Here is a 24643-nt window from a genome sequence, read left to right as displayed (position 1 = left end):
CCTCTTATTACAGGTTTGCAGTTTGAAGTCCAAATGTTATACTGCTTGGGGTTGCCTGACTGTCACTTGGAGAACCTTGTGTGTTAGTCAGAATGTTAGATGCCTCATACCAGGTCAGACTATTTGAACTGGATACCTTTCCTGTCACTGAGCTATGGTAACACACACACACACACCCCGCCACACACACACACTGATGCCAGGCACAACTGGCAGAAGCAGAGAGATTCTCTATCAGATTGTGACAGTGTGCACAGGTAACTTCTAGTGGATGCTATAGGCACAGCATGCAGCACTTGACTTATGGAGACCTGCTGCATCGAGGCAGATGAACCTCTATAAGCAGGCTGTTCAAAGGTATAGGAACCACTACTAAAACGGCACTTTTCCCATTAAAGCAATTCAGTTGATAATAAAATTATGGGTAAAACCCATCCATCAAGACAAGCAAAGTGACCTCAGTCCCATAAGAGGGCCCAAAACAAAACAAAAAAAACCCACACCCAGATGTGCTAATGGTTGTGAAAGGCAGACATAAAAGTTTTAGGAATTTCTTTAAGCGCTGTCAGGGTGCATTTGACCCCACCTGAGTTAACCAGTCATGATAAAAATGGATGAAACAAAGCTTATTAGTGGTACCGATGGTGGGTGTGGATGAATCAGCTTGACTGAGGCCTTCCTGGAACTTAGGCTGTGTAGTGGTGCCCTCCCTGTGGAACGCCCTTCCTTCAGATGTCAAGGACATAAAAAAAGACACAACTTTTAGAAGACATCTGAAGGCAGCCCTGTATTGGAAAGGTTTTAATGCTTGATGTTTTACTATGTTTTTATATATGCTGTAAGCTGCCCAGAGTGGCAGGGGGAAACCCAGACAGATGGGCGGGGTATTATTATTATTATTATTATTATTATTATTATTATTATTATTATTATTATTATTACTACTACATTTTAAACACACCTAGGTTGCTCTCTTAACCAGGTGGGGATTGAAGCTGGTTTTGGTGGTGGTGGTGGTGGGGAACTCACCCAAATGCAGGACAGATACAGGGTGGATGTGGATTGTGGCTAACATCTTGCATGCTCCACTTCCCATACCAGTGGCTGCAGAGTAAATGGGAGTGTGTACACTGAATAAATGGTTAGAGGGATGGAGAAAGTGGGACGTCTGAAGAGGGAAGACGGGTACCCATCCTGCTGCTGCATTTGCAGATCTTTGAAATGGAGAACTGCCTGAGCGAGGCACACTGTTCCACGTGAGGCGATTCTCTACCCTGTCTTTTGTATTTGACCTGCCTCTTGTGGGTCCCTCTTGTTAGATTGCGGTCAGTTTGTTTACCAGGGCAGCTATAGAATTGGCAGGATTCTTGCTGCTTTTGACATTTTCATCACTGTGGCTGACAGAGATATTTGGTAAGAAGGAAAGATGTTATTTCCTTTATTTATGTAATAGCATCGTTATTTTGCTCGTAACCATCTGGCTTTCTTCAGAGTCAGTTCCCTCCCCCAAGCAACTGTGCCTTTTTATTTATTTGGTGCTTGGCTAGTGAGATAATTAATTAGCTTATTAATGAAGCCAGTATTTTGTACATTGCAATTTGAAAATTATTTGTAAGCCAACATCTGTTCTTTATATGAAGCCATGTATTCAGAAACATAATAAGTATGGTGCAAAAATAATTTATTGATTTCTCCCATCCTTTTGATCAGACATTCCTTTTATGACAGGGGTGTGGGGCCTTTTTCCCATTGAGGACATTTTGACTACTGGGAAAACAGAGTTTCAACCAATTGGGGGGGGGGGCTGATCTAGATCCAAAAATATGTGGAGCCAAAGACAAATGTAGGTGGGATTTGCAATGTTGCAGAATTGCATTGCGCTCTCCTTTCTACCTGTTCCCTCCCTCCCTCTCTCTTCCTCTTTCTCCTCTTCCCTTCCATCTCTCCATCGCTTTAGCCCTCCCCAATTCTCTCTCCCCACCACCTACACTGACACAGGTAAGAACTGATCTCCTCCAGAGGTCTTTCACCTCCTCCATCCCTTGTTTATTCTGTCTTTCTTGTCTCTCATCCCCCATCCTGGACTCACTATACAGCAGCTTCATTTCGCACTGCTGGGGAGGCCAGTGGCAGAGATATTGGAGTTTGTTGACCGTATCCTCAAAGGTGTAACATAAAAAGCTATATTGGCTAGGACTTTTTAAAAAAACATATTCTTTAGAACAGAAAGTAATGTGTCTGCTCCCCCCCCCCCATTGAAGATGGATAAGCTCTGGAACAATTTTAAAATAGTGCTCTCTCTCGCTCTCGCTCTCTTTGTACAAGGTCCATATAGATTTTTAACACTTTCCTAATTATTTTTGTTTTGTTTTTTTCTTCCCCTCTAGGAAGCTTCAAGATAGTCATGTACAGTAGATGCCAAGAAGATGCAGGTAACTTTAAAAACAACAATACTCAAATTAAAGATATCCTTTGCTCTGGCACTAGAACAGGAAAGATCTCAAAACAAAATGAAGGTATCCTATCCTTGGTAGCATGTATCATGGCTCTTCTCTTTATATGGAAAACAAGCAGAAACTGTTTAAGTAAAACTTAGACATATGCAGGTTTTTGGGGTTAGATGCCAATGGCCTGATCTAGTAATTGCCTTAGTTGTCTGATAGTTTTGCATATTCTGCATTCAAAGACTTGCAAAGAATCTTGCTAGCTGCAGATCTTCCACAAACAGGCTGGCCCTGGATGCTGCTGCATAAGTTGTAAGGACCAAACTAGGCTGATGTATGGGCTGAAATCCTGGTATATTAATTTTTTACATGTTAAATCATATATTAGGGTCTCTGAATTGGAACAGAGCAGCTGTGGGCTAACTGCAGTTTGTAGGGGATTTAGACTGGGAATAGAATCCGCAGTGGAAAGGGTCTAGTTTGGTGCCCCCTGCTGCTGCTTTTCAGTAAAATTTTAAAACATCGAGAGATCACTGCATGGATCTGTATGTCAAATGCAGGTTGGACCTAGCATGACCTAATCTGTGTGGATATGAGTAGGGAGCCACAAGAACAAGATTTGCATATGCATATCTTGTAATCACCTTCCCTTAAAAGCCAACGTCTGGCAGGACACATAGCTTCTCCTTCCTACTTTGTGAGCCAGGTAGAAACACAGAGATGATCCTTCTTAGAGTAGACCCTCTAGAATCAATGGACTTAAGCTGACTACTTTCAGCAGGTCTATTCAGAGTATCTTTTAGTTGGTTGTTATCTTCCATAGTCCCTTCCAGCACTACAGTGGTACCTCGGGTTACATACGCTTCAGGTTACAGACTCCGCTGACCCAGAAATAGTACCTCAGGTTAAGAACTTTGCTTCAGGATGAGAACAGAAATCATGCTCCAGCGGCGCGGTGGCAGCAGTGGGAGGCCCTGTTAGCTAAAGTGGTGCTTCAGGTTAAGAACAGTTTCAGGTTAAGAACGGACCTCTGGAATGAATTAAGTACTTAACTTGAGGTACCACTGTATATCATTTTGCTGCTTTTGACATGAGGTAGTCCTGCTGCCCATCACAATTACTGCTATTGTTCCACGGATACTATATGCTTACTGGCGTGGTTTCCAATTCTGTGTTTCCAATTCTGGTATGCAGGCTGAGACCCCACCTGCCCACAGACTGTCTCACCAAAGTGGTGCGTGCTCTGGTTATCTCCTGCTTGGACTACTGCAATGCGCTCTAAGTGGGGCTACCTTTGAAGGTGACCCGGAAACTACGACTAATCCAGAATGTGGCAGCTAGACTGATGACTGGGAGCGGCCGCTGAGACCACATAATACTGGTCTTGAAAGACCTACATTGGCTCCTAGTATGTTTCCGAGCACAATTCAAAGTGTCGGTGCTGACCTTTAAAGCCCTAAATGACCTCGGCTGAGTATACCTGAAGGAGCATCTCCACCCCCATCGTTCAACCCAGACACTGAGCTCCAGTGCCAAGGGCCTTCTGGCGGTTCCCTCACTGTGAGAAGCCAAGTTACAGGGAACCAGGCAGAGGGCCTTCTCAGTAATGGCGCCCGCCCTGTGGAATGCCCTCCCATCAGATGTCAAAGAAATAAACAACTATCTGACATTTGGAAGACATCTGAAGGCAGCCCTGTTTAGGGAAGTTTTTAATAACTGATGTTTTAATGTATTTTTAATCTTTTGTTGGAAGCCGCCCAGAGGGTATTAATAATAATAATAATAATAATAATAATAATAATAATAATAATAAATTATTCCAATCTATGTCATTTCATTTTTAAAACAAAAACCCAAACAAACCTTCTTTTTTTTTTGAAACTTCACAAACTTCCATTTGAGCCATTGCTTGATTGTTTTTAGGATTTTCTCCATATATTGTCTTCACATATAGGTTGAGTGGAAGCACTGTTTCTTAATAGATATATTTGGTGGTATCAGGCCAGAACTAGACATTGTGGAAGCTGCATTGTTATTGCTGTAAACAGTGGTCCTTGGTCTCTCCTTCCTCTGTAATATCTAGCAGCATGATGTTGTGAGCTTTTATCAAGCTGTTATCAAGTGGAAGCAAGGTTCAGGAAAATCAGAGCTCGGTAACTCTGCATCACACACTTTCCATTTTATTTTCATTTTAAAGAAAATCCTTATTACATTTATATCCCACCTTTTTTCCAAAGAGTTCAAGGTTGTGCTCATGGTCCATATTATCCATATTATCCCCTCCATATTATCCTCACAATATCCCTGTGAGGTAGGTTAGGCTGAGAGTTGGTGACTGGCCCAAGGACACCTATGAGACTTCATGGCTGAGTGGGGAGTTGAACCCTGATCCCCCAGGTCCTAGTCCAGCACTCTAACTGCTGCACACCACATTGGCTTGTTGAATATCATGAGGAAAAAAGGAGAAAGAGATGGAAGACGGCTGCTTTCAGCAACAACCAAGTGACTCAGAGAACATCTAGTTCCAGCCTCATTCACTCGATTGAATGTTTCTCTCTTACATATTTTGTTGCATTGATCTCTCTCTTTTAACTTTCTCTCTTACAGACTACTGCATCTTTTTGGGAGGAATGTCTAGAACCCTGCTTTAGTTGACGAGCAAATATATCCGCCTGGATCATTCTTCTTCTGAACCCTTAAAAACCATGGATAATGTTCAAATGCCACAGCAAGTCTTGATGGATGTATAATAAAACTGTTCAGAGACACTTCCTGCCATGAACAGAACTGTGTGACAATTAACCTTTTTTTAGCATAGAGCTACGAAAGATCTAATGCCTATAAGACTACTGCGTGGACCGTTCCACAGAGAAAGAGAAGTCTGTGAACTTGGAACAGCTCTGGAGAAATGGGAGCAACTTAACTTTAGAAAAGCACAGCACTGGAGAAACTTCATGTGCCTGAACAGCTTTCGAGTGAACTAGCACTTAAGACCTTGCGCGACAAAATGGACTCCGGAGATACAGCTGTAGGGCAAAATGCTACCTCAAGGTCTGGAGAAACAGCTAAAGTACCAAGTAGATGGAGGCAGGAACATTCGGCTAATGTTAAGATGAGCGCACTTGGCAGCCTGGAAGGACAGACACAAAGGGACCCCGAGCACATGGCGGACCCAGCATCTGCACAGCTTTTCAGTTCTGGGAAAGGAGTGTCATCTAGCGACGTTGCCCAGCAAGCCACAGATAAGCAATACCCGCAGCACCTTCCGAGTCCTTACTCATGTCAGCATTCGCTTTCTTTTCCCCAGCATTCATTGCCACAAGGATTCCTGCACAACCTGAAGCCGCATCAGAGCCTAGAAGGCCACAAATGGCAGTTTCCTGGCCACCTGCAGCCGGTTGCCTCTGAGGACTTGTTTCCATTTCACGTGCATGGCCATAGCGGAAGCTTCTCCAGGAAGAAGATTTCGAGTCTGAACCCTGCTTATAGCCAGTATTCTCAGAAGTGTATAGAGCAACAGTCGGAAGATGGTCATAAGAAAGAACACAAACCCAAAAAGCCTGGCAAATACATTTGCCCGTACTGTAGCCGGGCTTGTGCCAAACCTAGTGTACTTAAGAAACATATTCGGTCTCACACTGGGGAGCGTCCATACCCTTGTGTCCCTTGCGGCTTCTCGTTTAAGACAAAGAGCAATTTATACAAGCACAGGAAATCGCATGCCCATGCGATCAAAGCGGGATTAGTACCTTTCACAGAGTCGGCTGTATCTAAATTGGACCTCGATGCCAGTTTTATCGACGTGGAGGCAGAGATACATTCAGATGGCGAGCAGAGTACAGATACTGACGAAGAGACTTCGTTATTTGTCGAAGGTTCTGACAAACTGAGCCCCGTTCCGCAGATTCCATTGGACATCGGTAGCAGAAGTGGCTTTCACTCATCCATAGAAGAATCCCTGGGAGGCCCAATGAAAGTCCCCATTTTGATTATTCCCAAAAGTGGCGTGCAGTTACCATGTGAAAGCTCCCCACACATTGGATCTGACAATCTGCAGAACACATTAATTAGTAAGTCTGATGACTCTCACACAGTTAAGCAGCGACTTGCACTAAGACTATCTGAGAAAAAAGGGCAGGATTCTGAGCAGTCATTAAATCTCTTGAGCCCCCACAGCAAAGGAAGTACTGACTCTGGTTATTTTTCGCGCTCAGAGAGTGCCGAGCAGCAAATAAGCCCACCAAATACAAATGCAAAGTCTTACGAAGAAATAATCTTTGGAAAATTCTATAGGATTAATCAAAGGATGGCACAACCTTTAGCGACAGCCAATCAGGATCGTAGCTCAATGGGTAGAAAAGGCAAGGCAGAGCCCCTACCTCTCACAAACCCTAGATTAGAAATGAAGATGCTTGAAGAGCGAATGTCTCCAAATAAAGAAGCACTAATTGATCCTAGCAAAATGAGCACTATAAAAAGTAGCCAAGTCTTTAACGACAGCAGTATGGAATCCAAACAGTCTCAGAATGTCACATCATCCATCAAAAGTGAATCAAGCCTTTATCCAGGAAGCCACCCAAGTGATTCATCTCTCCTAGAGCCTCCAGCAGATACAAACCCGCTTATTAGAAGCAACTCCATGCCGACATCGTCTGCAACCAACTTGAATGTCCCTTCAGCTTTAAGAGGAAGCCATTCATTTGACGAGAGGATGACTGGTTCCGATGATGTGTTTTACCCCGGGACAATAGGAACACCCCACCAGCGCATGCTTATACGACAAGCGGCCTTTGAGCTGCCATCACTGCAGGAAGGACACTCAGATTCAGAGTACCATGGGAGAATAGCAAAGAACATTATGGTTGCTTCCAGCAGGTCAACCGTGGGAGAAAAAGGGTCGGGCATGAAGAAGTTGCTAACAGGGGAGAGGCCCTTTTACGAGGGGGACGCCTCTGGGAAGCACTACAGGAAATGGGAAGATTATGGGCCTTTGAAGCAAAGCTATAGAGACACACCATCTCTGAGCGGGTCAAAGCAAGGGGGAGAATTTTATCCTGAATCATCTGCACAGTTGCAGGCAGTGTCTTCTACATATAGCATTACCTTTGAAACTAGAAAGCGCAGAATACAAAAGAGTGTTGGAGATGAGGAAGACACTCCATCCTTGTGCAGCGGTGCTTCCGGCAGCCCCATGAGTGGCGATTTTGATCCTAAATTACAAATCCAGGAAGGGCCAAGGACCAGATATGCCGTCCAAAGCCACGACAGTTCTGTGCACTCTCACCCAGACCGCTTTGAAATTTGCAGACCCCACCTGCAGTCTGGAAGCCCAGCCACAAGCTTAGAAGAATGCTCCTTGACAAGCGATCAAGAAAAGACTTCGGAGTCCCTGAGCAGAAAAGGCAACGTAATCTCTGTCATTCAACACACAAATTCATTAAGCCGGCCCAACTCGTTTGAAAGGTCTGAATCTACAGAGCTTGTCGTTTGCCAGCAAGATAAGATGTATTCGTCATCTGAGACTTGTGAAAGTGAGATTGCAGATTCCCCAATGAGCCCGGATAGGGTCCCGCAAACGGAAAACGCTGACAGCATTGTTTGCAAGCAGCCTTCTTCGTCCCAACATTCTCAGTCATATCACATGCAGCCCAGGCTTGTTCGCCAGCATAATATACAGGTACCTGAAATCCGCGTGACGGAGGAGCCTGATAAACCTGAGAGAGAGAGGGAAGCCCCAGCCAAAGAGCCGGAGAAGCCTGCAGAAGAGTTCCAGTGGCCACAGAGGAGCGAAACCCTTTCTCAGCTGCCGGCCGAGAAGCTACCTCCGAAGAAGAAACGCTTGCGGCTGGCTGACTTGGAGCACTCCTCTGGAGAGTCCAGCTTTGAGTCCACGGGCACGAGCCTTTCTCGGAGCCCTAGCCAAGAGAGCAATTTGTCCCATAGTTCCAGTTTGTCCATGTCCTTCGAGAGGGAGGACAGTATCAAGTTCGTAACGTCAACAAGGCAGGATGAGTTTGGCAAACAGTCTGAGTTTTTAACCGTCCCGGCTGGCGGTTACTCACTCTCTGTCCCTGGGCATCACCAGCAGAAGGAAATGAGGCGCTGCTCGTCCGAACAGATGCCCTGTCCCCACCCTGCCGAAATCCCTGAGATCCGAAGCAAATCCTTTGACTACGGGAATCTGACTCATGCTTCTGCAGTAGGTCCGCCTCCTACCTCTTTATCTCCAGCAAGAGAAAGGAAAAAATGCTTTTTGGTTCGCCAGGCTTCTTTCAGTGGTTCTCCGGAGATTTCCCAAGCTGATCCAAGCATGGAACAAAATATAAAGCAAGAGCAATTGGAGCACGGGCATGCCGGCCTTCGGTCTTCCCACGTGGCTTGGCCTCTTTCCCCCTCTTCTGTCCAGTCGGATGACTCCGGGAAGCAGTCTGCTGGTTCTTGTCCCCCACGCAGCACTAGTTTATCTCCACTTTCCCATTCCTCAATCCCTCAAGCACCTTATATTCCAAGCAAATACTCAACAGAACAGCAGCATCTATTTGCACTGCAAGAAAAGGTTCCTTTTCTCCCCTTCCAGAACACGTTGTTGCAGTTTCCGTATCCGTCAGTCTGCATGGTTCACTTGCCCTCTCAGCCCCTGTGGCCTTCAGAACTCTCTCAGTCCCCCTTTCCGCATCATTTTGTACAGCAGCTTCAGAAAACTTACTCCAAGCAACCTTTCTCAACTGAAAGCCACCCTGGTTACCACCTGGAATATGCTCAGGAGCATATCAGAAAGAAAACTGCTGATTATGTGCATGCTAAAGAGCAAACCTACCAGCGTTACTCAGGAACATCAGGACAGTATTCTAAAAATGCACTTGCAACATACCAGCCCGATTGTAGCATTAAATCAACCAATACCTCTTCTGAACAACAGCTACAGGTGGATTTTGAAACCCAGAATATTGGGCCTGCCCAGTCATTACCGGGCACAGTAGTTCCCGTCAGGATCCAGACCCATGTGCCATCCTATGGTAGTGTTATGTACACAAGCATTTCCCAGATTCTTGCTCAGAGCAGCAGCCCTGCCATTGTCATTTGCAAAGTCGACGAGACTCTTTCTCAAAGGACATTAGCCACCAGTGCAACCATGCACGGCATAGGATTCAACATAGCGCAGATGTTAGGCCAGCATGGAGGGTTGTGGAAAGTACCGCAGACCTTGTCCCTGAACTTAGATCCTTCCATCCCATTGTGCTTAACCTCCAGCTCAGATAGTGCCTCTACCCTAGGCGGAAACAAGCGAATGCTTTCACCGGCAAGCAGCCTGGAGCTCTTCATGGAAACCAAGCAACAAAAGAGAGTAAAGGATGAAAAGATGTATGGGCAGATTGTCGAGGAGCTAAGTGCTGTAGAACTCACCAGTTCAGACATAAAGAAAAGCTTCCCCAGACCTCAAAAGCCTCAGCTGGTTAGGCAGAGCTGTACTACTGAGCCAAAAGAAAGCATGCTGTCCTCCTCTCCGTTGCCGTCCTCGTCATCTCAAGATTCGCCAGCTACCAACATGCCTCCCACAGAGCTTTCCCCAGTAAGCAGGGAGAAGCTCCCTAGCTTTGACTCTGCTTCTCCAGGGCAAAAGTCTAGTGGTACCTCGGAAGGCCGGGAATCTCCAGAAGAACTGGACGTAGATGAAGCATCATCTGACATGAGTCTCAGCCCCACCAGGTTGCCATCAGCGGAAAGCCAGATAGAAGACGAACCCAAGCAACAGAAATTGCCGTTTGGTATGTTGGTACAAATGGCATCGCAGCCAAGTGGGAAAGCGGTGACTTCGACAATTCTCCTGACAGATCTCGCAGACTTCCAGCAAATCCTACAGTTCCCTAGTTTGCGCACTACCACAACTGTGAGCTGGTGTTTCTTAAACTACACAAAGCCTAGTTTTGTTCAGCAAACAACCCTGAAATCGTCTGTTTATGCTTCATGGTGCATTAGTTCTTGTAACCCAAACCCATCAGGATTGAGTACGAAGATTACCCTTGCACTCCTACGGTCCAAACAGAAAAACAGCACGGAAATCTATACACTGGCTCCAATGTATAGGCCCGGAACAGGGAAACTGACATCATCAAGTGCGTGGAAACAGTTTGCTCAGGTAACTAACCAATTCTTAAAGAATCACCCGTTTTTATTTAGACCTTTCAGTATACAGCAAACCGAGATGCTTTCAAGTCTTTTCAGTGTAATGCTTTTGGAATAGTTCCTCTAGAGTAATGAATACCTTTCTTTGGAATGCAAATTCTGAGGGGATTTCTCAGGAAGCAGGAGCAAACACGGATGTGGCATCCTGGACATGGATCTCACCCCTGAACGATTTCAACACTTTCCAAGTATATTCAGAAATTGTTCCAAAGCCGCTCCCTTGGAGAGAGGGAGAGAGACATTAAAACTGGCTTGTTATAAAGCATAAAAACCAGAAAAAATGAGTACATCTGGTATTTCAGAATGTGTCAGAAGATGTGCTTATTATAGATCATCTTCTAACCAGAATGCAATGAACCTATATAAGTGCCTCATACTCTGAGAAATAGATGTGGTCTCTGTTTATTTATTTTTTAATCCTGTTGTCTCTTTGTATATCATGGTGCCTTCAGATAAAATTCATGGCTTTGAAAAACTGGTAAATCTAGACAACAACTTTGGAGGCCCTAGTTTCCATGTTCATTTTCTCCAGTGTTTTTAATACCTCTTGGTTAAAATATGAATAAATGAAAATTAGACAGGAGCTTCTAGATTGTTGCCAAAAGTTAATGCTGTATGAAAGATAAATCTGCATGTCCTAGTCATGGGCTCTAGAAACTTTGAAGCTATCGACTATGGCTGGAAAAACATGTCCAGCACAAGGCACCAGCCTTTTTTAAAAAACAAACCAAATCATTGTAGGTGACAATCCTTTAAAAGCCCAAATAAATTAGATAATGAGGCACTAGCATCAAATGTGGAATGGCCCAGGATATTTCCAGCCTTGACATGACTATACTATTCCTCCTAGTTAGAGCACATGGTTGTTTCCCATGAAGTTGTGGATTGATGTCTCGGCTATGAATGAGTACCTAATGCTTTGGGTTGGGGAGATCAAAGGCAGTTGGACATGGGTTGTTGCCACATCACTGCCTTTTGAACTGTAGGCAGAGAAACTAGTGTGTCTTAACCACACCAACCCCGATGGGCCAGATGGCTTTGAGCAGACTGTGCCTTGAAATCCCAGTGCTAGCAGTGGACAGATTTTGATCGCCTAGTAAGTCTTCTTTATCTTTCCTTTTTTGTGTTTATATGGCAGCATGATGCGGTGTTGTGCTTACAGCATCCCTGGGCACTTCAAAAACTTTCCTCTGCTGCCTCTTGCCTATCTTGTTTACTCCTTGACAAAGTCAAAGGGCCAGATTAATTGGCTTTTCTGAGTCTGAGCATGATGTAAGGTCTAAGTATGTCCTAAAGCATTTACAGTAATATGACACAATGCAGTTACTCTGTTTACGTTTGTGGCATTGATTCCGAGTTTCAAGCATTAACAACAATTAGTGACTCTGTTTGTTGTTTTTCCATTTCACAGATGAAACAGGAGCCATTCTTCCTATATGGCAGCAAGTTTGAAAAGAAAGTAGCGGGGAATGTTATCAAGGAAAGAATTAAAGGAGACAGCCATGGTGATAAAGATATCGTATCCAAACAAACTGAGCCAATGCGAATTAAGATTTTTGAAGGAGGGTAAGAACATACATTTGGAAATATCATGTGTGTTCTGTTATTTTTTAGAACAGATTTTTAGGGTTCATGCAAGCAGCTTGTGCTAGATCCAATATCATGGTCTTGAGTCCATGTGATGGGGCAAGTGAATTAAGGGAGTAAAGGCAAGAAATTAAAAATCCACTGGAATTCTTGTTTTTTTTTCTCCTCCTCCTTCTTCTTCTTTAAATAGTTGAGCCATCAACCACCTTTGACTTTTGAAACTACTATCAGGCATTGACAGGATGGGAGAAATTGCCCTGTCATGAAAAGGAATCTAAAATTCTTTAGATTGGACTTATGGAAAAAAATCTAGAGGTTGTTTGTATCCCAGCTATTCTTTTGTAATTTTGAAATATGCCATTTGTAAGTTACTTTTTGCCTTTATAAATAAGGATTTAGGTAGACAGTGGTCTTACAATAAAACATTTGTATGGCAAAACAATGCAAAAATGCATGCTACCAGTGAGTTAAAGCAACCATACAGAATATAACAAAGAAGATGGAACTAAATGCATTCTGAATGCCCTTTAGGTAAAAGAGCAGGGTCACATGCTAATAAACAAATAACTCCTATGATTTCCCTCGATATGTACTATTCATTAAACTGTTGACAAGATCCATTAATGTATTTCCTCTATAGATTGACTCTGATTCCAGTAAACATTAAACGATGCATTGCTTTAAATTAAGCATCAACATTTGCCCTTCCCAGTCATATATGTACACTAGCAGTCAGCTTGCTTTTTGGTATTTGGTGTTTTCCAAGACATCCCTCAACAGACAACTTCCTATTATTTCTCCAGTTCCTGCTGCTGCTATTTTAACTGCAGTCAACACATTTCCCACCAGCTCCTCCTGTGTCTTATTTAAACACTTCCTTATACAATTTCAAAGGATAACTAGTAGACAAAAGTCTTTGCTCCATTATTGCCCAAGTAAATTTTAATACTAACTCCCCCCCTTGTTCTTCAAAAATATTTTAAAATAAAGCATATTGAACTAGTTCAGATGTATGAGAACAGTTCTCAGCTCTGTCCTTCCCATCCAATACAACCATGAGGAGGAGTTTTGAAGCATCCACATATCTCTCCTATTTTTTAAAAAAACTAGCTACAGCTTGCTGTACCATTCAAACCCAGGAAACTGTAGTTAGTCTTAACTGTGGTTTACTAAAATGGAAGGATTCACATGGCTTAGCATGTTAAGAACAAGCAGCAGGGGGCCTTGGACTCATAGGCTACCCCTTTTCTCTTCTATTCAGCATGGCCATGAGCAGATTCTGCTTCTATTTTAGATTAACCACAGTTTAGGATTTGGATGTAATACTGAAATGCTTAATCTTAAAGATAGAGGCAGCTTCTGAAACTATGGCTTGAAGTTCACTTATCTTCTGGAAACCTCTATATCAGCAATGAGCTTATTCTTTTACAAGCTCGCTTAGTGTGCCTGGTTGAGGCAAGCTGTCTTGTTATCATCATTCAAACAGCATTAGCCACTGATAGGTAGCATGATTCAAATGAAGACATTTGAATAGCAAAATTTGCTTTCCATGACCTGCAACTCCAAATGCCATGAGGATTTCAGAAGCCATCTTTCAGGAAATTCACCAATTTAGTAAGCTCAGTTGACACTGTTCTGAATTCTGCAGATCATCCGGTGTCATCCAAAAGAATCAGCTCAGGCAAATAGGAGAGATGTAGAGTTGTTTTTTAAGAGTAAGTAGGTTAGTCTGTGAGATTTTATGGGAGAAGGAAAATTCAGAGTATCATACTGATGGGGTCTTAGCTAGTACAACAATAAAAATAACACATGCATCATGAAGATTTTTTTAAAAAAATAGTTACGATTCTAGCACCTGACTTAGGAGTCAGATCAGATTCTCCCTTTTGGTGAATGTCTTGAAAGTAAAGGCTCTTGGTTATTTCTGTACTGCCCCCTCATAAAATATCCGGGTAAGGCACAACTATAAAACGTAAAACGCCATAAAAATGCACATGATAATAAAAGTGATGGGCTAAATCAATTTAAACAACTGCACAGGCCCAGCAGCATAAAAAGGTCTTCACAAGATGCCTAAAAGTCAAAAGTAAGGATGCTGGAAGAGTGTTCCACTGCATGGGCCTGGGGGCGCTAAATGCCCCATTTCTAGTGAATGCCACTCAGGCCTTCATAACAAAACTCTCCCTGATGATCTCAGTGATCGAACTGAGATATAAGGGCTCAGGTCCTTAATGGACCCATGTTTTTTCAGGGCTTTTTATAGCAACACAAAAACCTTGACTCTGGTCTCGTAGGTTATGGGTAGCCTGTGCAAAGGTTTTAGCAGAGGTGTCATATGCCATCAGCCACGTGCTCCCATCAGCAGCCCAGCCACCATGTACTACACCAGGTGGAGCTTCCAGGCCAAGCCGAAGGATAGCCCTACAGAGTGTGCATTCTTCAGAGGGCTTGGGTGCCAGGCTTCATGAGAGTAGCATTTTTTGGTTCCCAATCTTGCAAACGCTCAGTGCTTAGAAACCTTGCTGATTTTCTTAGTGGAGCCATGTGTAGTAGTCACAGAATGTGACCTAAAACCAAAGATGCTGCTGTAAGGTACTGGCTGTGTATCTGGATGCTTAAAAGCACCATTTTGATATTGCCTTTCTTCCAACAGGTATAAATCCAACGAGGATTATGTATATGTCAGAGGACGAGGGCGTGGAAAGTACATTTGTGAAGAATGTGGGATTCGCTGCAAGAAGCCAAGCATGCTCAAAAAACATATCCGAACTCATACAGATGTACGGCCTTATATATGCAAGTTGTGCAATTTTGCCTTCAAAACAAAAGGTACTTAGTCGTTCTTACTCTGGGGCGGTGGGGGTGGGGTGGTCTGTTCTTGGCTCTCTGCCAACCATCTTTCCAAATGCAAAGGTGGTTTTCTTAAAGCAAGGTGGTTTTATTTATTAAAACGAGACCTCTTGAAATGCAACTTTCCCCTCTTTATCTAAGTGATTCAAGGATTTATGTGAGACGAAGAGCCACTCTGTATAACTTAATTAAGAAATATGGGCTTCTGCCCAGCCCATCTGTCTGCAAAGGAAATGTAGTGGCATAAAATTTAAAAAAACTGCCTTGGCAAACGTTACTTTTGTGCTCCAAATGTTATGGTGCAAGTATTAATTACATTAGGGGATTGTACATTTGCAGTGGCACATTGCAGAAGCAGAACATTAGCTGCAGGGCAGAGAATTCCTGATCTGCGTTTATGGTGGGTCAGTTTCACATTGATAAATAATGCAGAAATCCACAGACTCCAGGTGGGCCACTCCATCCACAGTGGTATTAATTATGGATTGAGATCTGATAGCTTGTGTTCACATGTACTTACCAGCTCAAGAGAGGGGGTGGTGGTAGAGAAACTTCCATTTGTCAGCCTGAGGCATTACATATAGCAGTACTCATTGGCACAGAATTTCCCATGGAACCAGATCCTAAAGGGATATTTCATTGGCATTTTCTTTTATTGTTTACATTCCCTAAATCTTGGCCAAACCCTGCTTCTGATGTACCTCTTGGCCATGGCGATGTTCTAGTGTGTGTGCACGTATTTCATGAAAGATGCAGGTCCTTGCCGGTTTTGCAGCCGTAATATGACAGAAGCTGCTTTGGTGGCCCTGGTAGATGTCTCTGGGCTCCAGCTCTCATAAGCACCTTGCAATTCAAAGATGGTGGATGGTTTGCAGTCAGGAACATTGCCTTTCAGAAGTACATGTGTGTTTGGGAGGCTGCTGTGTTTCTTGATGGAGGCAGTATCTGCAGCAGCCAATAATTTCTTTAACACTGCCACAGCGGGGGCTGACCAAGACCTGGCTTCCATCATTCATTTTATTAAATTAATTGTACTTGTGCCCTAACTTTCCAATATAGGCACCACAGCTCCAAATAAATAAATGCTCTCTATCTTGCATCTACTCTGAATAGATTGCAAAATAAATAATCAAACAAAAATGAATAGCGTGCTAAAACTCTAAATGCTACCTAAATTCTGGCTGTACATTTTTGAGGCGTTACCCATGACAACGAAGAACCGAGGGGAGGCTGAAAAAAACCCTAATATAATTCTTTGTGCACTCAAATTCTCAGGCAAATATGGTTATGGATTATATTTCAGTAACAAATTGCAAAGGGGTGGCTGTGCTAGTCTGTTGCGGCAGAAACGGTGACAGGCTCTTGTGGCACCTCCAAGCGTATCGAGCCATTATTGTGTAAGGTTTCGTGAGTCTGTAGAAGTGAAGTGTGTGATGAAGCCCACTTTTGTCCACAAAAGCTTGTGTGATCATAAGAGACTCCCCAAGTCTCTTCCTGAATTGTATTTCAGCCACCGTAGCTAGAAGATATGGGATGAAAATCAGTGCTGCTGTTCTGCTTGCAGAGTGGCTTTGATTCAGCAGAGGCATCCCCTAACACAACTGAAAGGGAAGTAACCATCTTAGAAACTTCTGCAGCCCACTGTGTCACCTTCTGCCACATTATTCTGGAAAGTCACACAACCATCTGGAAACCAATTTTCAGAAGTTGAGGGGGATCTGCAGGGGAAAGAGGGACAAAAATTGCCTTCCCTTCTCTCATATTACCTTTGCAGAATTAAAAGCCATTCTGCACGTGGAAAGGCAGCATCAGAATTCACCCCAGTCTGGTCTTAAATCATTCCTAGATTGTCCCTTGGTGCTTTGTCTTTTAAAGGCCCTGTTTTGGGGCCTTGTATTAGTATCCGATGCAAACAACTGAGTGGCAATCCTTTCCCAGCATGTTTACATTGGCTAATCACCAACGGATTGTAAGGATGATGCTAAACACGATTGAAATATTAATAATAATAATAGGGTTGTCTGAGCAGCACAGTAAAAAGAAGATAGGCTAAACATTCCGGAGCACCAGGACTAAGAATACCAGCACCTAAGAATATACATGCAAATACTGTATATGCAATTACTCTTGCTACAATGGTGTTCAAATTGAGTGGATCTGTTCCATCTGTCTGTCCAGTTTATTTGTTCTCTATCTAGTTGGGGGGGGAGGCTGCATAATGCCAACAAGTTTCCCCATCCCCAGTGCCATCTAATTAGTGGCATCTTTCCACAGGAAATCTGACAAAACATATGAAATCTAAAGCACACATGAAAAAATGCCTGGAGCTGGGGGTATCTATGACATCGGTGGATGATGCTGAAACAGAAGAAGCAGGTATGTCACAATGAGTTCAGTGACTTGCTGTGGCCTTTGCAATATGCAAATGACGCATCACATTTTATCACTTGCTGACAAGAGAGGATGTGTTAAGAATCTCCCCCCCCCCCGATTTTCTCATGTCAACACAAAGTGTCGAAACAATTTTGACATTTTTGTCTGAGGCTTACAGAGTGTAGGGTTTCATTGATTCTGAAAATGGCTTCCCTGCCCCCTCCCCATCCCGTATGGAGTATAAACGTTGGTCGTAGCACGCAGAGTATTCTTAAAGGTTGACATGCAAACACATTCCCAATTAGTGTGAAAACATTCTGTACCTTGCAAGCTGTATGAGACCTGTCCAAGTTGTATGTACAAGGTGATAATAAGCAGAATTTTTCTGCAAACTGCGGAATCCAGATTATACTCCTGTCAGTTTGATACATCCTTGGGCACTTGAGAATCCTAGTTCCTAATTCTGTTGGGAGGGAAAATCTTAATTTAGGCCTCATGCTTACAGAGTAAATCTTTAATAGGTAAAGACTTGAGATGCCAAGCTCAGATTGTCTAACTGTGCAATCCTAAACATGTCTACTTGGAAGTAAGTCCCTTTGAGTTCACTGAGAGTCACTCCCAGGTAGTGTAGCCTTTCAAGGCCCTGTAAGTGCTATTTTGTCAAACCCCAACCAGTCACCATGTGACTTGGCTTCTCATCCTACCCTGCAGAAGTTTTGGAGAGCCATAGAAAACAATGGTATTTTAGTGCTTGATTGTGACAGCTGCTTTGTGTGTGGGAAAGCTGTATGGTCAAGTCTGGAAGTATGTCTCTGACTTATGCTCTTTTGACTTGTCACAATTGTTTCAGAAAATATGGATGACACACAACATGAAGTCAAGAAGAGCAGCATGGCTGGCTCGTCAACAGAGCACCAGTTCTCTGATGCTGAGGAATCGGATGGAGATGATGGAGAGGACAATGATGACGATGATGAAGACGAGGATGATTTTGATGACACCCTTGGAGATTCAACGCCCAAAACAAGATCCCGAAGCACTAGCCCCCAACCCCCAAGGTTCTCCTCATCTGTGAATGCTGCTACAGCATCCTATGGGGGTTCTCCTGACAGTGCAGTGGGACATTCATCCTTGATAAGTTATCTGGTCACTTTACCAAGCATTCAGGTTACTCAGCTCCTCACACAAAGTGACACTTGTGATGATTCACAGATGACAGAATACCAGAGGTTTTTCCAGAACAAAAGTACAGATTCAGAACCAGACAAAGATAGGCTTGACATACCTTGCTGCATGGATGAAGACTACATTGTTTCTTTGGAGTCCAACTCTCCTAGAGACTTTTCATCTTCCAGCAGACAGTCCTCACCTGGGTATGATTCTTCACCGTACAGAGATAATTCGCCAAAGAGGTATTTGATGCCCAAAGGAGATTTGTCACCTAGAAGGCATTTATCACCAAGGAGAGAGATTTCACCCATCAGACACGTATCACCAAGGAAGGAAGCTGTACTGAGGAGAGAGTTATCACCACGGAGAGATGTGTCACCAAGACGCCATCTATCACCAAGGAGACCCATGTCACCTGGGAAAGATGTATCCTCCCGAAGAGATCTGTCTCCACGAAGAGAGAGAAGGTATATGGCCTCAGTTCGAGCAGCATCACCCCGAAGAGGGTTGTACCATAACCCAACATTGCCCATGGGCCAGTATTTGCAGTCGGAGTCAGTTCCATTGGGACAGTCGGTGAGTTGAAAAGAACATGGTAATCCAAAATGTGAATTCATTTATCTGATAGTGTTCTGTAACTATGAGTGGTTGGCATAAGCAAAGCATAAAGCAGAGTTGTGTTATATATTCTAGTCAGAGGTACAATGGATGAAAGGGGCAGTGATTTGTACAACAGAACCTTATGGAAGAGTCACTAGAAGGCCACAGTGAGTGCCAAAACCCATGTGGCACAGACAACTAATGGAAGGATCAACAGAGGTCCCCTCAACAGCATTCTGGTAGTCCTGTTGCAATTGTTGGGAGCTGAATAGTTCCCCCCAAAAAACCCTTCTCCCATGTCCCTTCAGTTATCATACTGTGTTAAAATGACTCTACACCTTATCATTCTTTCCATCGGCAAATACCAGAAAAAACATCCATGCAAGTGAATGTTCAGTGTGCCTTGTCTTGCTGGCTTTTGTCTGGAAAGAACATTGAAGATGAGTTGTAGTCCAAGACATCATTGGATCTGAACTCTAGAATCATAGAGTTGGAAGGGGCCCTTAGGATCATCTCCAACCCACTGTAATGCAGGAATATGTAGCTTTCCTTTATGGAGATCAAACCTGCAACCTGGAGGACAGCAGGTTGGCAATGGCTGATTGAGATTAACTTCCTCACCCCCTGCTTCTCAGGAAAGGGTCCCAGAAAGGGCAAACCAGGAGATAAACTCTCAAGATCCTTCCTAGAACAAGCTAGTACAGCTGCCCTTCTATCATCTGACTGCTTTGTTCTCCACAATTAGGATTATTCCCTGTGGATGCAAAGAATTGAATTTGGACGCACAAGAGTAGCAATTTTTGAACTGTTGAATGGGCTTCCTGATGCATTTGAGCACTCCCACAGACCTAAATATTATTGCCTTCAGTTATCTTAGGGGGGAAGAAGAAGGCAACAACTGAAAACCAATCACCATTGTTACTGTCACATAAAGGAAAGGGGCGCATTGCCTCTAATTAACCAGTCGACTATTTTGGCCTCAGCTGTTTTCCTCCTCCTTCTCAATATTACATTACAAGAACTGACAAATAGAGGAAAACAAAGAATAGGGGAGATGTCTGTGTTCCTGCAGATCTATCAACATTGCTTTCACATGTGTCTGAGCTATTGACATTTGTTTATAAGCTTAGCCTTTGTGTGAGATATTTCGGAAGGTGAATTTAAAATGTATAAAGAGGCCATGAATGATAGTATTTGCTCTGCGGAGCATCTTATAGTTGTGGCAATTTGCTCTAGATGGCAGAGTGGCAAGGTTTTGTAGCCACAATGTCTCTTGCATGTTACCTCTTGTTCTTTAATGACACATTTTGCTGAACCAGAGGTAGCATTGTAGAACAGATTTGCTAGTCTTGCAATAGCTGCTGCTAATTGTGAATATCTTTCTCTGCTTGCAGAGTTCAAGACCAGGATTGTTCCAGGGACCTTATTTCAATATTTCTGGGGAAAAGGGACTTCTGGAGCATCACGGATCTAGCCTGTTCCCTGAGGGTCCCACTGACTATGTCTTCAGCCACCTCCCACTACACTCTCAGCAGCAGCTTCGCGCCCCCATCCCAATGATGCCCATTGGCGGCATCCAAATGGTCCACTCGGTACCTGCAGCCCTTTCAGGTTTACACCCTCCGTCCATCTTGTCCCTCCCCAAAGAGGGCTCTGGTGAAAAGAAGAGGGCAGCTTCGGAAACCATCGCTCAAGAATCATGCATTGTTTTGAAGCACCACGAGAAGCGCACCTGCCCTCACGCTCTGCACACCGCGGCTCAAGGCGCCACATCGCCTTCTCAGCTGCTGCTGCTGCAACAAAGCACTTCGGAAGACGGCGTCGTCGAGAGGGAGCAGGAGGAAAACATACAGACTTGTACAAAAGCCATAGCTTCTCTCCGAATCGCAGCCGAGGAAGGCCTACACGGGACAGAGCAGTTGCAGAGGGATTCTGAGCCTCCGCAGAAACCCTCGGAAAGTGCACATTTTAGCATTAAACACTTTAGTGGCTCCGAGCCAGGCCAGATCTGTGCCTCAGCCACCTCCCCTGACTTGCACAGTGGCGAAAAGGACCTTTTTGGTACATCACAGACTGCGTTATCTCATTCCACCTTTTACAGTAAAAGCAGTGCGGATGTCAGACAGTTAGGCTATCTTAGTAAGCAAGATTCCCCATCAAGCACACCAGAAAGAAGAGAACCACCCTCCGAAAAAAGCAACCCACAGCGATCTGAAAATGTGTGAAGACTTTAATACATGTGTTTACTCCGACCCCCGACTCCCCTCCCCTAGTGATAGAAGGAAGTATTCATCTTTATAGCATGCCGGTTCTAAGTTACAGTAGTTTGCTATTATATATACTTTTGTTATATCAAAAGAATTGAGTAAAACTACGAGTCATCATGAGCCTGACCAAAACGAAATTTCAAAGTTCTTATTGGGTCTGGTACTTTTAACCTGTACAGATGTTTGTGCCTTTTCTTTACTTTTGCTTATATTCTTATAAGCATTTTTTTAGCGGTAATTTGTACATATTTTAGAATTTGTGTATCTGCTTTGTAATAAATGTAATTTCTTTCCTTTTTTGGACACTTTGACCTAAACGATGTAAAGCAAAAAACAAAAAAAGCATCAATATATATGTGAGGTTGCACTAAAATATTTTTATATGATTAAAACTGAACAGCTTTTATGTACAGCTCTGATTCTGTAATACTAATATTTATTTACTTTGTTTCATAAATTGTACATTTTTTCTTAATGTTGCGGATTGCTTTTCTATGTGAAGCATGGGATTTACTGTTGCATTATTAGAACAAAAAAAATGTATATTGTAAACAAGATATTTAAACTAGAGTATCTTATTCTGCACTTATGCATTAGTTTAAAACAAAAATAAGATAAAAGGATGTATCAGTCCATTCTTAACTCTTGTAATTTTTTGTCTCTTGTTTGCTGGATCGACTATAACTTAAAAGTGCTGATTGTGGTTTTAAAAAGATAGTACCGTAAAGCATTAAAGTAAAACCATGTGCTATTGTGAGTTTTTTCAAAGCTTTATAAAACAGTTATAAATATATTAAAAGTATTTGGTCTTATGTGAACATGTTGCTCTATATGCTCCTTTAAAAGAAAATGGGAAAACATTCCACCCCATGTAAATATGTGCGAATTAAAAAAAGCAAAAGGAAAAAAAAGCGGTGCAATTTCATGTAGATTGTTTGGACACTTAGAGGCCTCACCCTGCTCCAAGTGAAGTCAGCAGAAGTTGTGAATTTGACTTGAACGGAAGCAGGATCAGGTGATAGGGCACCACATATCTTTATTAAAGTGTCTTTAAAAAAGAAAAGAAGAAGAAGAATGGAACTCTGGCTCCCTTGGCTTTGACTATAGCGGAATCAGGCTTCCAGCTCAGGTGAGAAAGCATGTTTGACTGTATAGATCTCTGTTATCGGCGGGGCCGGTAGTTGTCGTCGTCAGTGCTGGGCACTGCATGCATCAGGTGGAGCCGTGGAAATGACCTGGGGGGCCTCCATACTAGTTGATAGCCAAGGAGCCTAGTCATATTGCCAAGTTATCTCACTCGTATGTGGGGACTTTAGGGTGGGTTAGGGGAGGGAATATTAGACGAAGGCTTTACAGCCATTTCTGGACAACCAAGACAACCGGTAGCCATTTTGTCACCAGAATAAAAATTACCATCCCCATACGTCTTATCTAAGGGAAAAGGTCAGCGGAGAAAATGAATTCTCTCCTTCGAGATTTAGGGCATTTATAGCATGCAGTGGTTTCAGGAGGAGATGGGAAAGAACCATTGCTTATTTGTTTGGAAGGCATGATGGAGGCCGCTCCCTTCACCCTGCCCCTCCCCAATATCCATGCATACACCCAAGTCAAGAAAATTCTGGGGTCTTTTCTGTGCTATTTAGTGGATTATAATTCTGTGAAAAAAGTTTGTATATTGAATTGCAATACATTTAAGGAGTGTTCTTTAAAAAAAGAAATAAATATACAGTTACATTACATACCTAGCGTCTAGTTTTCATGTGTTTTAATTTTTTTTCCAGGCTAACAATGTTGCTCTTTTAGGCTGCAATCCTATGCCTTCTATATGTATGAATAAGCCCCATAGAAATGAGTCTACTTCCAAATAAAGACTTATAGGATTGGACGGCATGTTGCATAATGTGACATTTTGTTGGGCATGAGCACGCATGTAACTGGCCTGGTTTTGCATGAAATAACAGTAAAAGCCGGTGACGCTTTGGCTGTCTTGCCTATTGCTACGTTTCTGCCAAATATTTTATATCCATTGCACACTTCTGAATAAGGAAAAAATCATCATAAATCATCATCTGAGCACTGCCCATACTCAAACGTTTAAACCTCTTGACCTGAGTATCTTCCAAAGAGATGAGTCTGCAACAGCTTGTTGTCTGTAAACAACCTGACAAATCTGTAATTATTAATCTGCACATATTTCAGGGTTACAACCCAGCAATGAGTTAAATAAGCAATGCACTTACCTCTATATTCCATTGTAGGGGGGCGGGAATTAGCAGTGCTAAGTCTCTGCAGATACCGTGTTCTATGGTGGTAAAAGACGACCTACCTCTCTTTGGCTAAATCAGCTTTTAACAAGAGATACAGGGTGTCATTGTTACCCTAGGCTCATTTTCTTTTAATTTGTTGCTAAAATGTCAATGAAATGTGGATATCTTTGGTGAAATTAAGGCACAGGAATGTGGTATTCTTCCTAATTGTGTTTGCTATATGTTTGAGCTGATTGCTGTGAACTGCCCTGAGATCTACGGGTGAAGGACTGTATACAAATTTAATAAATAATAATAATAATTCCAACATAGTTGCAGCTCCCCGCTCATTTTTGCACAGTAATATATAGAACACGTTCCTGGACAGACATATACACAAAAAGGTTAATTTGGATTGGTTTATCCATATCACTTTTCAGGGACAACCCCTTCAGCATGACCCAATATCTGGGATCATTCCTAGAAATGGTAGGTGCCATAATCTTTGTATTTCTCTCTCACCCCGGGCTTCATTATATGGTAGCAATTTGAACTCATTTATGTAGAGTTGAATATTCCAGAAGAGCTTGTTTTCAAGTAAGAGTATCCAGAACCTGGGGAAAGGAATGTAGCTCAGTATTGGACCACATGCTTTTCATGCAAAAGATGCCACATACAATTCTGGATAATTCTCCAGTTATGTCTGAGAAAGAATCCTGTCTGAAACTTTCCAGAGCTGCCACCAGTTGATGAACACAAGGGTAAACATGGACCAGTGGTCTGGCTCAGTAAGGCAGCCTTCTGTGTAAGCAGCAGCTTTGCATCTTGCAAACGCCAGTTTGCATATTGTACTGTCAAACTGAATTCTTCCCTGTCTTTCAGACACAGGAACATCCATATCCAAGGGCTGTGGGAGAGAGGA

General features: G+C 43.0%; 1 protein-coding gene across 4 annotated transcripts in view; it reads left to right on the top strand.

Moving 5' to 3' along the window:
- The window catches only part of HIVEP2 (HIVEP zinc finger 2), a 136983-nt gene extending 113769 nt beyond the window's left edge, over positions 1–23214 (top strand). For all 4 annotated transcript variants that reach the window (XM_053382069.1, XM_053382072.1, XM_053382068.1 and 1 more), the window contains 7 exons: positions 2388–2432; positions 5052–10581; positions 12040–12194; positions 14869–15044; positions 17340–17441; positions 18289–19184; positions 20603–23214. In XM_053382069.1, the coding sequence (XP_053238044.1) occupies positions 5452–10581; positions 12040–12194; positions 14869–15044; positions 17340–17441; positions 18289–19184; positions 20603–21433 (7290 nt within the window). In that variant the 5' untranslated portion in view covers positions 2388–2432; positions 5052–5451 and the 3' untranslated portion in view covers positions 21434–23214. The remainder of the gene's footprint in view (positions 1–2387; positions 2433–5051; positions 10582–12039; positions 12195–14868; positions 15045–17339; positions 17442–18288; positions 19185–20602) is intronic.
- Positions 23215–24643: the final 1429 nt, after the last annotated feature.

The sequence above is a fragment of the Podarcis raffonei genome, chromosome 3 (assembly GCF_027172205.1).
Source record: "Podarcis raffonei isolate rPodRaf1 chromosome 3, rPodRaf1.pri, whole genome shotgun sequence".
Lineage (NCBI taxonomy): Eukaryota > Metazoa > Chordata > Lepidosauria > Squamata > Lacertidae > Podarcis > Podarcis raffonei.
The sequence above is the reverse complement of the archived record's forward strand: the minus strand, read 5'-3'. Positions and strand labels throughout refer to the sequence as shown.